Here is a 15,237-nt window from a genome sequence, read left to right on the forward strand (position 1 = left end):
CCAGGAACTAAAGAGTATTTGCCTTGTCTTTTCCTTCATCATGGACTACAGAGACCTGTTTAATCCACCATGAGATTATTGCCAGGTCCAACCAAGCCTCAGAAAATCACTTGCTGGGAATCTCCAAAGTTTTGGTGAGATGTTAGTCCAAGATTCTGCAGTTTCAGGGGATTCAGTGGAGCAAATCTATGCAGCAAAAAGAATTTCAGGTCTGTGAAAAGGCGAATTCTGATATGGCTTCAAACATGTGCTTCATCTACTTAACTGATTATGTCACTAATTATATATAACGTAGAGTCTAATTTGTCAGCAGTTTGGTAGGGACCTTGCTGTCTGGGTTGGAACAATTCAGAGTTTTCGAACTTGCATCATAACCTCTTCCTCTACGGTCACAGGAGTCAGACGATATTTAGAGCCACATCATTGAACCGAAACTTCTAAAACTGATATTATAGTTGATTTTTTTTTTAACTTAAGCAACGACAAGGAAAACAAAGTTTGTCAAAAACACAGAGAATAAGCTTCCAGGTGACATTTTTCTTATGTTCTTACCTCCTCGATCTCGGGCAGCTAAACTCTGACCCCTTCTTAATGTAATGTCCAATTGGTACATTCCGGGATCAGCCAAGGGGACATCTGCATTACTGGTTCCAGCAGTATTTATTTTCTGAAAACCAAGAAAAATATACAAAATATTAAATTTATTATCTCTATTTTATTTCCTCCAATGGGGGACCATGTGTAGCTAAATGCAAACTCCAAGAATTAGTCAATATAATAAATCATCTTATGAATTCACACAGCATCATAATCACCCAGTTCTCTGAAGGTTTTGAAATTCATAAAATTCTTTAGACTCAAAATAAAGACACAGTAGTTATAGGAATTCATGTTTTAACTCAGATTAGAATAACACATAAAATATGAAAAACATTTCCCATGGAAATTCCCACATAATTCAACTAAGAAAGACTAACAAAGAGATAGTGTCTGAAGTAAAAACACAATCAGTGATGAATGGAGAATAAAGGTATGGGTAACTGAGTTGAAAAGTAAAATGATTTATTCAGGTGACTTTGTTGATTCATTTATCCATGCAAAGGGGCTCATACTGATGGATTACACATGTCTATTTTAGCCCCAACATAAAATATGATGCAATTATACAGAAATAAATTCAACCAGCATTTTGACAGTACTTGCAAGAAATAAATTCTCAGTAAGGTTAAATTCCTAATGCTGCTTTCTATGGACTAAAGGTGCACAGGCTATTTCTAGAACTAAAAATCTTTGCAAGCCTACCTCTATAGAATATCTTTAGCGACAATATACTAGGCATTGAGTTATAAATGCACTAGCAAGAGGAATAACTATTATTAAAACAACATAAGAGAAACATAGAGTAAAAATTTTACAGGTCATATTTTATACTTTCTGCCACGTTGAATACAGCAGGAAAACTTATTTTTCTTCACATTTGAGGTGATTTTAAATCCTTATAGTTTTTTTCCAATTCAAAAAGAAATATACTTTTGTTTTGGAATAATATGCATGGATAAGGTAAAATAGTAGATACCATTCCAGCTCTTTAATTCTATAGTTTACATGAAATACAGCTAGAAAGCAGTTTTTTTTTTTTAATGTTTCAAGACCAAGACGAGGAGATTTCCTATGGGAGCAATTATCATTTAAAATAAGAAGCAGCACAACTTTGACTGATAACCTAAACTTATCATCTCTCCTCTGGTAGCAATAAAAAAGAATTCACTTCTTTTCATGATATCCCTGTTTCTATGAATGATAGCACCATTCCCCCAGCCACTCAGGCTAGAAATCTACAAGCATTTCCCTCTTCCCACATCCAAATAGTTGCCAAATCCCATCCACTTCATTTCCACGTTACATCTCCCGGTTGTCTTTTTCTTTTAATTCCTTTTTTTCTTTCTTTTCTTTTAATTCCTTTAACCAAGAATTTGGATCAGGCCTTCAAACAACAGAGGAGTAAAAGGTAAAATGATTTTCTTTCACTTTCCTCAAACATCCAATTGCCCCACCTCCTTGGGGTTACCAATTTTGACAATGTAGGGTATATCCTTCTACATTTTGAACGTCTTATACAAATACACATACATACAGGTTAATTTTTCTGTGGTTGAGTTTCCAGTTTTTGTTTGAGCAAAGTACTACATTTTGCTTATTATTTCACAATTTATTTAACTTAAGAAAAATATCATGGGCACTTTTCTAATCAATACACACAGACCTTTTTTTTTTTGAGGTACATGATTTTCCACAGCGTTGGGACTGCCATAATTTCTTCAATTATTTTCCTAATGATGAACATATGAGTTGGCTTCAGTATTTGCCACTGCAAGAACTTGTGTTTTTATTTCTCTTATAGGATGAATTTTTCCAAAAAGTTTTAAGTAGTTCACACTCCTATTGAAAGTGCACAAGTGTCTATTTCCCATCTCCTAGTCAGCACAGGATGTTACTAATTTTCAAGTTTCATAGGCAAAAATATTATCTTTCTTCAAAACACATTTCCAGCACTATGGTAAGGTGTCTTGAAACTAGCATAAATGGTAAGAGAGTGATAGCTCTTCACTGGACCACACAGATGATTCCCACTTGGAAAGAGGAAGCCAACCAACGTCTTCTGAATGCCTTTTCAAAGAACAGTTTGTATTTGGGTTTAATTAATAAGCAAGATTTAAATTAAAATCCAGCAAACGTTTGTTAAGCTCCTAGTATGTTCTAAGCCTTTCTTGAGGCTCTATTATATATATATATATATACACTGTTTCAAAATAAACAAATCCACTAACAAATATTAAATGTAGATTTATTACTTTCTAAAAAATGGAATAAAATCTATAGGAAAGTAGACATTTTCTACTGACCTTGCATCCTCTTCTAGTGTTTTGACAGGTACCTTAAAGGCAGAAAAGTTTGAATGCTCAGATAGCTTTATTTTTTTGTAGCTTTCACTGCTCTATTCAGTGCTTCTTGAAGTTTAGAGCAAATAATTTACAGAGCATCTGGTTTAACATTTTAAAATGTATACTACATGAGCAAATTAAGGAATTTCCAAAGGTAATTTTAATTATACCAGATTTTCCACTTTTGCTGTTTGAGAATTCAACACCTAGTTAAGAGATGACTTCACTGGACTTATATTTATTGGCTTTTTAAAGCCTGAATAATATTCCATTTTGTGTATATGTATATGTGTGTGTGTGTGTGTGTGTGTGTGTGTGTGTATTTACAGATCACATTTTCTTTATCCATTCCTCTATGACAGGCATTTAGGTTATTTCCATATCTTGGCTATTGTGAATAATGTTGTAATAAATGTGGGAGTGCAGATATCTCTCCAAGAAACTGATTTCATTTCTTTTGGATGTACAGCACCTTCCCCATCTTGTTCTCTATGTATTCCTATCCAGCCTTCAAGGACCATTTCATTAGCACTTTATATTTCTTGTCCATTATCACATTATATCTCAAAATATCATATTTGCCAGTTTAGATTGTAAACTTTTAACAACAGGGAATAGGGTGTTTAAACATCCAATTGAACACAAAATGTGATGGAGACTATGAGGATAGAAAATGTCTTTACAGGCATGTGATCTAGCTGAGTAGACACACACATGGGGATCTATAACAAAGTTGGCCACTCCATGGGCACTTTTTTCTCTCTCCTCTCCTGTGCCCGTGTATGGCATCTAATCTGTTTTGGCACCTTCTATCAAAAGAAACCTTCTCAATACAGTGCTTTAGGCCGACATTAACAATTGATCAAAATTGCACTTAAAATGAAACCCTGTCCACTCAAGAGCTATCCTTAAAGACAGACTGTGATATAATGGAGTTTATTAAGTCATTCATGAAAGAAGACCAATTATTGTGGGAAAAGAATCTGAGGTGGCTTCACAGAGATGACAATAGAGCAGTCTGAAAACAGGAGTAGGACTTTGACAAGTAAAGATTTGGAAGAAGGGAGGATGAGAAAATCAACACAAGCCCGACGGTGAGTAGTCACAAGAGGGTGTGTCATTGGATTGTGTGAGAAATAAGGTGGAAGGAAAGACTGATATTCAGTCATGCCAGCCTGAGAAGAGTTTCAACCTGTGGGCAACAGGAAACCATCACGGGCTCTTGAAGAGAGAAGCAGTATAGCCAGGACTCACTTAACAAACATTTATCGCCTACTTTTCATGTTTCCTGTTCTGGACTAAGTGATTAGATTTCAGAGAGGAGGAAACTCGGCCTTTTATCTCTGTGGGTTGGATGAGAGTAGAGAAATCCTGTGGATACAGGAATTATTTAAAAGGTTTTACGACAGTCCAGTTTAAGTCACAAGGGCCTGATCTGGTCAGCGGAAATGGAAATAAAAGATGAATTTGAGACATTGAGGAGAGTCAATCAACTGAATTGTCAACTGACAAGATGTAGGGTATATGGGAAAGGGATGGATGAGTCACACAGAAGTTTGAGCTGAGCTCCTGGGAGATTGGTAATGTCAGCAGCGGAGAGCAGAAAAGAGAGGAAGAGCAAGTTCCAGGCCACCCCTGTGTCAACCTCCAAGGATAACCCCAACTCTAGCAAAAAAGAAAGTCAAGAACTTAAACAGATCTAGAGATACATTTCCCCTCAGGCTCAGTGAAATTGTTCCAAGAAGAAAATTGGATTACGGAGGGATACTAGAAATATAATTTTTATGGGTATAAAGTATCTTTTTCAAATGTTTATTAAGTTCTCAAATGTAAGGATGTATTAGGAAAGATGTGTCTGAAGTACCAGGCACTCACACAGCTCTAAAACAAACTTTGTCATTTAAAATATTTTTTATGTTTTCTCAGATTTAACATTTATTTAGTGAGTATTATAGGAAATTCAAATACTCTTCCCCTCGCTAAACTGCCATGTCCCACATTTAGATGGGTGTTATTTTTTTAACCACTTTATTGAGGTATGATTGATATGTAAAAAGCTGTACGTACGTAATTTATACAACTCCATGAGTTTGGGAATAAGTATACACCTGTGAAACCATCACCACCATCAAGGCCACAAATGCATCCAACCCCTTCCAAAGTTTCTTCCCACGCCCCTTATATTATTATCATTTGTGTGTGTGTGTGTGTGTGCGCGCACGCGCACACACACGCACATGTGGTGAGAACACTTAACATGAGATCTACCCTCTTAGAAAATTGTAAGTATGCGATACAGTATTGTTAGCTATAGGCACTATGCTATATAGTGGATCTCAGAACTTATACATCCTGCGTAACTGAAATTTTGTACACTTTGACCATTACCTCCCCATTTTCTCCTCTCCTCACAGCCCCTGGAAACCACCCCATTCTACTCCCTGATTCTATGAGTTTTACTATTTTAGATTCTATATGTATGTGAAATCATACAGCATTTGTCTTTCTGTGACTGGCTTATTTCACTTGGCATAATGGTCTCCAGGTCCATTCATGTTGTTGCAAATGGCAGATTTTCCTTCTCTCTTAAGGTTGAATAATATTCCATTGTATGTATATACCAAATTTTCTTTATCCATTCATCCGCCAATGGACATTTACGTTGTTTTCATATCTTGGATATTGTGAATAATACTGCAATAAACATGGGAGTGCAGGTATCTCTTTGAGATCCAGATTTAAATTCCTTTGTATAAGTACCTAGGAGTGGGATTGTCAAATCACACAGAACCATAAAAGACCCTGAATAGCCAAAGCAATCTTAAGAAAAACAGAGCTGGAGACATCACACTTTCTGATTTCATACTATACTACAAAGCTATAGTGATTGAAGCAGTATGATACTGGCATAAAAACAGACAAATAGATCAATGGAACAGAACAAAAAGCCCAGAAATAAACCCACACATATACAGTCAACTAATCTTCTATAAGGGCATCAAGAATATAAAGTAGGGAAAGGACAGCATCTTTAATAAATGGTATTGGTAAATATATATATCCACATACAGAAGAATGAAATTAAACCCTATTTTACATCATATACAAAAATCAACTCAAAATGGATTAAGGATTTAAATGCAAGACCTGAAGTTGTAAATCTTCAAGAAGAAAACATAGGAAAAATGTTCCTTGACAGTGGTCTTGGTAATAAATTTTTGCATATGACACCAAAAGCACAGGCAATAAAAGCAGGAATAGACAAGTGGGACTACATCAAATTAAAAAGATTCTGCCTAGCAAAGGAAACAATCAACAAAATGAAAAGACAACCTATGGAATGAGAGAAAATATTTGTAAACCATGTACCTGGTAAGGGGTTAATACGTAAAATATAAGGAACTCATACAATTCAATAGCAAAAAAACAAACTGATTAAAAAATGGGCAAAGGACCTGAATAGACATTTCTCCAAAGAAGAAATATGAATGGCCAATAGGAACATGAAAAGGTGTTCAACATCACTAATCAACAGGGAACTGAAAACCAAAACCATGCCTGTTAGAATGGCTACTATGAAAAAAATAAAAAATAACAAAATGCTGGTGAGGACAGAGAGACCAGGGAATCCCTGTATACTTTTGGTGGGAATGTAAAAGAAAGAAGCTCAAATTTTTAAATTTGGAGTTCTAGGCACAGTTAGAGGTTTCTATGACAATGCTCAATTAAGTTTTGGGACTGCCGAAGCCAAAAAGCAGATGCAATATTTGAAACTGAAAATTATAACATAAGTGAAATTTGCAGCCTTATCAGGTCACTTGTAGGAAAGTCAGAACAAGACTGTGGAAGAGAGGGACCATGAGAATGTGAAAGGAAGCATTCAGAAGGATTATAATGACCAGAGCACCCACATCTTCTACTCCAATAAGCCACCATTTTACAGAAACCCTTCTTCTAATGTTCCTGGCTTGCTTGAACAAGGACAGTTACCATGCATGTGATGTCAAATTTCCTCATACCAAACCCCTCTTTCCCTCATTTTATATAGCCTAGTGGTCCTCAACCTTGAGGTCTTTGGCTAGGCACCCAGGAACTTTGGCGGTGGGACCCAGGTATTAGTATTTTTTTCTAACAAATCCTCAGATGATTTCAATATGCACACTAGCTTGACCCATTGTGCCAATTATAAAAGCACATCTTTGAGAAAGTTTATACACAAAGAATTTCCAGACTTTAAAAATTTATATCATGAAACACCTGGGGAATATCTATGGGAATCAATATGATGGTCCCTGTGACTTTGAGTTCTGCTGCTTAGGAGGCTTTTTTACCTAAGTGAAGAAAGCTTCCACCAGAAGATATAACGGTGATGATGAATTCAAGGTTGGCCTGTCCTCTTTAAGATTTTCATTACAGGAAAAAAGGGGTTACTGCGTTAGCTGGGGTGGTTGACCCTTATTACCAATAGGAAGTAGCTATTGTAGCAGTGTACAGAAAAGGAGAACTAAGTCTGCATTTGAGGAGGTTTTCTTGGGTGTTCCTAGTATTGCCATGCCCAGTGGATGGTAGACTGGTTAAGTTGTTTCACATGCTCAGGCCACGCTCAGTGCAGCTCTAAGTCTATCAACAAAATCCACTTCATGAAAGCTTTGACGTTTTTAACTTTTAAAATTTAACAACCTCGTCAGGGATGTCAAGAGGTATCCTTAAGGATTCCTACTTAGTTATTATCACTTTCTACTGTGGAAAAAGGGACTTCAAAATGGAGTCGGTATTGCTAAGAGAGCTATTTAAAATGGAGCCTCGAGACCATCAAGGAAGCAGGGTTGTGCATGTCCTCACTGGGTAGAACCATAAACTTCTGAACTGGGCCAAACCACAAATATTCTAAGGACACTGCAAGAAAACCTGCAACTTGTCACAGTACCAGACTTCCACCTTTCTCTAGTGATAGCCTTTAGCAACCAAATATGTATACATAAGAATAGCTTCAGTTTGCCAGCAACCAATCATAATTCTTTTGAAACAACTTTTGTAACCTTTGCAATTTTTGCAAACCTAAAGTTTGCCTTTATAAAACCCTGCCTTTTCTCTCCTCCTTGGAACACATTTTTGACTCCTACTCGAATCTGTGTCTCCCAAATTACAATTCTAAGACCCCAAATAAAGCCTTTATTTCTTTGCAGCTCTGCTGTGATGAATTTTGTTCAACGCTACTTAGTCATTTCTCCTAGTTTCTGTGACATTAGAAATATTTGCACAGTGAAACTGCCATCAAGTGGAAATAAAAGGTTTTTAAAACTCAATTTTCAAAAAACAGAACTCAAAAGTCACTGGGATATTCAAAGTTCAATGAAGCTCAAGGATTCACTTGTCAAGGGAACATTATAATTAGTTAGAGGTCAACTGAGTAAATGACTTCAAAAACTGAAACCACACAAAATGAGGAAAATCTATGGTGACCAATGGGCATCCCCCACTAAATATGCTGGTCATAGTGCCTGTCTAACCCACAGCCCCATCTGAAAGGACAGCTTATGCTTGAGTCTATGTAAGCTTAACTTCCTTGCCCCTTGTTCACAGCTGATTATTCCAGAGCTGGGTACCTGAACTAGAGGCAGATGATGAATAGGCTGGTCAGTGATAAGTTGTTAGTCAGCAAAACTGTTATTAGGCAAAGGTTGTCTGGACCAAGTTCAGAGAGAAGAAGAAGTTGAAAGTGCCTGTTAAAGCCAAAGGGTAATAATAGACAGACTGGAGAGGCCGTAATGGCCCACAGATAACCCCAAATCGGAACACAGCTGCTATAATTATAATTAAGTATGGGGGGGTATATATATAGATAGTAGAGGGTAGAGTATAACTTTGTAGTAGGACATATAGACAGATCAACTGACCAAAGCAGAGTCTGATAAACAGCTGGGCAGGAGAGTAAAGATCCGTGAACTCCCACTGCTGAAGGACCAGAGCAGCTAGGAACAGAGGGCAGGCTGCTCCGGGCTCTGTGCTCTTGGAGCTCTATCTGACCCCCCATCACCTTCTCACCTCCTTTGGTGAAAGACAGTTGAAGTGAGTCCTTGGCTCTGACTACAGAATCGAGTGAGAAAAAAGAGGAACAAGAATGAGCAAAAGAAGCACAGAAACAAGAAAGCAGCCGGGTGACAGTGGACGGCCATGAACTGCCAGAGAACAGCGCTACTGGAGAAAGTGAGCCGCGGAGAAAGGATGCAGACAGGCAGAAATGGTCCCATGCCTTCGACTTCTTCCTCCCCAGTACTGTGCAGTGGTCATGATGTTCACGCACAGATGCCCCTGCAGTGCCAGCTCACCACCCAGACAGAGGTCCAACTGCAGGCCATTGCTCCTCAGTTACTAAGTGAGCAAAACTTTGTGTTTTTATGAATATTTTCAACAAGAACTGGGGAAAAGGCTTAGGTTAAGGTAACCATATAATTTATCATTCCAACTGGGAGACTTTAGAGACCGAAAGGGAGTGCCATTGACAATTATATGGTGTAAAGAGGCATAAACAAAACTGTCCCAGGTAAACTGCTATACGTGGTTATATGTGAGTGTTATACACGTACTTAATATGTTAGCATTCAGGCAACCAGAAAGATAAACTAAGCAGAAAAGGCTGATCCTCTGGTCATATCAAAGCTTTACTACAGTTTGTTTTTGAACTGAACTGCAACCCTGGGTTTAATTCTGGGACTTTGATTTTGCAATAGCCCAAACGAAACGGATCTATAAATTCTCAGGGCCCACTAAATGGCAATGTTTAACTGCTGTTGAAAAAGTACGAAATTCAGTACTCCCCAAATATCTTTTCTGGGATTCCCACAACACTGATTACTCACGCTGGGCTTGTCCGCTAAATTGCTTCTCTACAGCATCACTTCATTATCACTGAGAGCCTTCCCACCTATACATACGGTATATAAAATAACCTGAGCCAAAGGAAAGCAAATAAAAAATTCTCTTTCCCCAACCCTTTTGTACATGGACCATGCCCTTTTATAATCACACACTATAACCAAGCCTTGTGTTACAAGAAGCAAATTCTGATGATGAAAGGGCAGGCTTGATATCAACTATTTAATTTCAGCCAAAAATACTTATCCCCTCTGCACCTTTCTTTTCTCATTTTTAAAATGCGATAAAATACCTTACAAAGGACTGTTTTGATTATGAGATGAAATATGTAAAAATGCTTTGTAAATGTAAGAAATTATTTAAATATAAGTAGTTATTTGGGGGCGGGTGATGAGAAGAGCTATTATAAAATAGAGGAAAGATCACAGGAGTCAAAACACAAAGACCTGTATACAAGACCTAGTTATATTATTAAGTTGCTCCGAGCTCTATGAGCCTAATTTTCTTCTTCTTAAAAAAAAAAAAAAAAAAAAGACACTTGTGAAAATTAAAAGAAATCATGTAATTTAAAGTGCTTTGTAAAGAGTCCAGTGATTTACAAATGCAAAGTAGCTTCTTCCTGATTTTTTCAAATAATAATATATATTATGTATGTATTACTACTGCTAGTGTTTATTAATGGTTAATTAGAGATTAGAAAGTAGATCATGCTTGGGTTGACTCTTCTGCTTTCAGTACTATTATATTACTTAGTGATTATTATCTTTACCATTTCACCAGAATAATATTTGTGAGACCTGAGAGCATGATAGATTTTATTTGTATTAACTCTTCTGACCTTTTGTCTTTTGGTGGGTTCCCCAGCATGCTCTTTCTTCCCCAAAGAAAACCAAACTGCATTAAAAAGTGCAGAGCTACCTGCAAAAAACCTAACCTCAAGAAGAAAAGACTTGTCAGAAAAAGGCGTAATATACTAACTTGTTTATTGATGTTATCCTCCTTGCCATGAATACTTCTACCAATAAATGTTTAAACAGATTAAGCTAGTTCTATTATTTCCAAAATTGGGGATCATATGCAGAGGAAAACATTTCCTTTTAGAGGATTTGAATTTTTGAGATTCTAACAATCTCAGAGAGAGAATCTTGTGTAACAGATGTTAGATTGATGCTAAACATTTGGGATTTTGCTGAAAAATACTTCTAGTGTTTTTATGCATTCACACTGATCCAAAGCCTCACCAGCTTTTGTGATGAACAAAGAAACCTTCTTATTAGACTTAAATGCATATATCTACTTTTTTTGGAATAATTCTATAATTTTTCTTTTTTCTGTGAATACAAGTACTTTTCATTTGGGTTTCTTTTTCACAACTCTATTATTTATTTCAAAGGAAAGCCAGGAAAAACCAAAGAATCAAAGTAAGATTTTAGTGTTTCTATCAGATATCAAGTTTGTGTGAATGTCCTATCACTCCTTCCAGTAAAATTATACAGGTATCTCTAAAAAGAACATGAAACAGCTCTAGATAACATGACCTCTACTACTACTTTTATTCTAACACTTGGTTTTCTTGGGAGGAAACCATGGTGATAGTAGTTTTTCTGAAAAAGAAATCAGCAAATTTTAGTAATTAATCTCCACCCCCCACACAGTACCCCAAACACCCAAAGTTCACCTCATCTTCATTCAGCATGTCACTCATTCACTCACTCAGTTACTATTTTTCAGTCCCCTACTGGATGCCCAGCACAGAATCAATGTTATGGAGAACAAAGAAAGATGTTTGAACACATTCTTTTCCTTCAAAGACTATCATGGAGACAGTTTTGCACGTAAAGTTTAAACGCCAACATGGAAAAACAAGACAAGAGGTGTTTCATGGCAATAAATGAGAAGTTCTCTCTTTCTCCAACCTGCTGCTTCTCCTCTTTGCTCTGGATGTGGGTTTGAGGCATCATTATGGAATGCCCATCCACCTAAGCTAGAAACTTAGCACCAACTATACCTGGACCCAAGCATGCAATGGTGAAGTTCTATCAATTATATTTTGAACATGTTTCTTTGGTCAGCTTTTTCTACCACTCCAGTCTACACCATAATTATCTTCTGCATATCAACTGCCATAACCTCCTGCCTGCTCTCAGGCTCTGACCTCTTCTGTTCACTGAGTCACTTAAAATGGAGGACCATTTTTAATCACATGGGCAAATGCTTAGGAAAAAACAGTGAGGTGAAAAGTATAATGCAAAACTACATACAGAATGAAATTAACTAGGTTAAATATATCTATGCATTGAAAAAAAAGGAAGGAAATATAACAACACGTAAACAGGGGTTATTCTTCGGACGATGAGATTAAAGGTAATTTTTCTTTCCTCTTATTTTTCAGAAGTTTTCAAATTTTCTACACATGTATAGTATATATTGTTCTAATAATTTCAAGACTTGAAAATAAAAAAATACTATTCTCTGTTGCTTCTACCCTTTGATAACAGTGTTAAGGATTCTATGGAATGGAGTTTTATAAATTTGCTTTGATTTAATAAACGCCTTCACACTGGGCAAAGCATATCAATGTACCACTCTCATTGACATATGAGCTTAATATGAAACTCATGCATATTTTATCCCTTTAAACAATCTCATGGCCACAGGTGCACAGCTGTGGTTGAAGCAGGATCTCATACACTCAGCTGTGCAAATATCAAGTGATTCCTCACAGGTATAACCGAAGCACAAACATGGAACTTCCACGGAGCCTGGCACAAAGTAGCCTTCAGTGAAAGTTGTGATTTTATTTAATTATTTACTGTATTTGAAAACCCTGGCAGAAGAAGAGTTTTCAAACAACAAAATAAATAACATAGTATTGGATTATACTCAAAGTATAAAATAAATAACCATGATTCCATACTGATATAAGTAAATGATTTGAATAAATAAATAGATAAAAAAATGGGGAGGAAGAGCTAAGTCTACAGTGCAGAAGAATTCAAAATAATTCACGTAGATACTGCTCCACAAGGATGTTGGTCACCAACTCTTAAGTGTGGTCCACACATAGTGACCTCCTTCCGAAGAGTACAGTGTGGTGAAACCTGGCCAACACTACCTCAACCGGGTGATCAAGGTTAAAATCAGTGCTGATAAGTCATATTGATAGTATGCTCCCTTGATGGTTTGTGATGAGAATGGTACTTTACCTCTGTGGCCTTCCTTCCAAAACACATAACCTCTGTCTAGCCATGAGAAAAACATCAGAAAAACTCAAATTGAAGGACATCTATAAAATATCTGACCCATACTACTCAAAACTGTGAAGGTCATCAACAACAAGGAAAGTCTGAAAAACTGTCACAGCCATGAGGAGCCTTAGGAGACACGAAAGCGAAATAAAATGTGGTATCCTGGATGCAAGCCTGGAACAAAAAAAGGATCTTGAGTGAGAACTAAAGATTTGAATAAAGGATGGACTTTAGTTAATATTAATGTATCAATATTGGTTCATTAGTTGTGACAAACGTACCATAAGAATGTAAGATGTTAACAATAGGGGAAATGGAGCGTGAGGTATATGAAAATTCTTTCTATCTTTATAACTTTTTTGTAAACCTAAAAATACTCTAAAATAATGAGCTTAATTTTAAAAAGTTCTCTAGGGCTAATTCTTTTGTGTAGATACCCTAGTGTTTGGTAGGGGCAACCGTTCTAATTTGGTCTTTGCTCAATAAATATAATACACTTCATAAAAGGCATGTTAGTGATTGATTAACCTAACCCATCTCACCATCCCCTTACCCTTCTCTCATTTCACAGATGAGAAAAATGAGGGTGACGTATTTAAGGGATACAGTTACACAATAATTATGCTTAATAAAAATAATTTTCTAGTACAGCTACTGTAAACATTTTAACTGCAGGTAACTGAGAAGGATGAGCCCAGTGACCACACATCAGGCTCTAAGTCATAAGACTTTGGTTTTACATCCTACTCATCCATAAAAGTAACTTCATTATCTCTGGCAAATAACTTATTCTCTTTGACCCTCAATTCCTCATCTGTAGAAAGAGGAGGTTGATCTATATTACTTCCAAATTTCCTTCTTGCTTTCAAAATAAAACAGAGCAGATTCCAGTCAGATTTTTTTTTTTTTTTTTTAAATTTTGGCTCCATCACTCAATAGCTTAGATTCTCACCTTAAAAAATAGGGATAAAAATGGTTCCTACCTGATAGAGTTGTTGTCAAGATTATTTAAATAAACTTAGGATCCTATGGTGAACATGTAATATTTGAATCCTGCCTTTGTAGGCTTAAAATGACAGTCTAATTACAGATAAGAACATAAACTAGGTGGTATGAAAGATAGATTCGTATCTAGTTGAGGCTTTAAAACACACTCACAAAGGAAGGGCTTTAAAGGAGAAAAGTCTGAGCAGTTGTAGGAAGTCGTGTGTCAAGGATAAATATTGAGGTTTCTCTATTTTCACAGATCTTCAGAACCCTTTGCCCATGAATTGGAATGTTCTTGCTTGAGTATGATTTTGTGAGGACAGTATGTCATTCTCAATTATTCTTACCTACAGTTGGTGAGAGGACTGTGGGCTGAGGCATGAATAATAAAAAAAGACAAGAAATCAAAAACACATTTCTCTTTCCTTTTGTAGTATGCTTTTAAACTTGTTCATGAGGTTTAAAATTCTAAAGTGTCGCACCACAGAAGGAGTGTTAATTTACTCAGTACACAAGTCTGTCATAAAGAAGGGTTTTCCATACATAAATAAAATCTATTGGATTAATAAATGTTAGAGCAGGATCTGCTATGGATAAATTGTAGATCCTAGAAATCATCACGAGGTGACTATAATAGCTAAGTAAATACAATGAAAATAAATTCTGAGCTTAAATTATTCAATTAACTGATATTCTTCAAGTGTTCCAATTGCTAGAGCAAAGCATGCAACAGCTTAAGTTTTCTCAGTACTACTAGCAAAAAAGTAATAAACTGCCAAAATTTGAGCTCTATCATATGAGTAGATAATAATAATCATTAGGTGCCATTTCTAATTTTAAAAAACTTCCTCATAGCTTAGCATTAAACCAATAATCTAAAATGGCCAAATGTTTCTCAGTAATGGGCATTCAATGTTGGGAAGCTTTGACTTATTATAGAACCGTATACTACTCATCTTGGCAAGAGAGTTATGTGTTTTTAGCTTTGTTTTGTTTTCCTGAAATTACACTGCTTCTAATAGCAATTTTAACAAGTTTGGGGGGTTTAAGTGTTCCCTGTGCCCACCCAGGGACACAGATAACTTCCTGCCTGGGCAGTGACAGCCCTTTCCGTGGTGCCTGGATAACAGTGATCTCAGTGGTGACAGGTATTGATCACCTTTCAGGTAGGTATTTCTACCTCT

At 36.4% G+C, this 15,237-nt stretch overlaps 1 protein-coding gene across 4 annotated transcripts in view; it reads right to left on the reverse strand.

The window, feature by feature from the left end:
• The window catches only part of MCTP1 (multiple C2 and transmembrane domain containing 1), a 562,693-nt gene that overhangs the window by 313,975 nt on the left and 233,481 nt on the right, over positions 1 to 15,237 (reverse strand). For all 4 annotated transcript variants that reach the window (XM_061188003.1, XM_061188002.1, XM_061188001.1 and 1 more), the window contains exon 2: positions 553 to 667. In XM_061188003.1, coding sequence (XP_061043986.1) covers positions 553 to 667 — 115 coding nt within the window. The remainder of the gene's footprint in view (positions 1 to 552; positions 668 to 15,237) is intronic.

Source organism: Eubalaena glacialis, chromosome 4 (assembly GCF_028564815.1).
Source record: "Eubalaena glacialis isolate mEubGla1 chromosome 4, mEubGla1.1.hap2.+ XY, whole genome shotgun sequence".
Lineage (NCBI taxonomy): Eukaryota > Metazoa > Chordata > Mammalia > Artiodactyla > Balaenidae > Eubalaena > Eubalaena glacialis.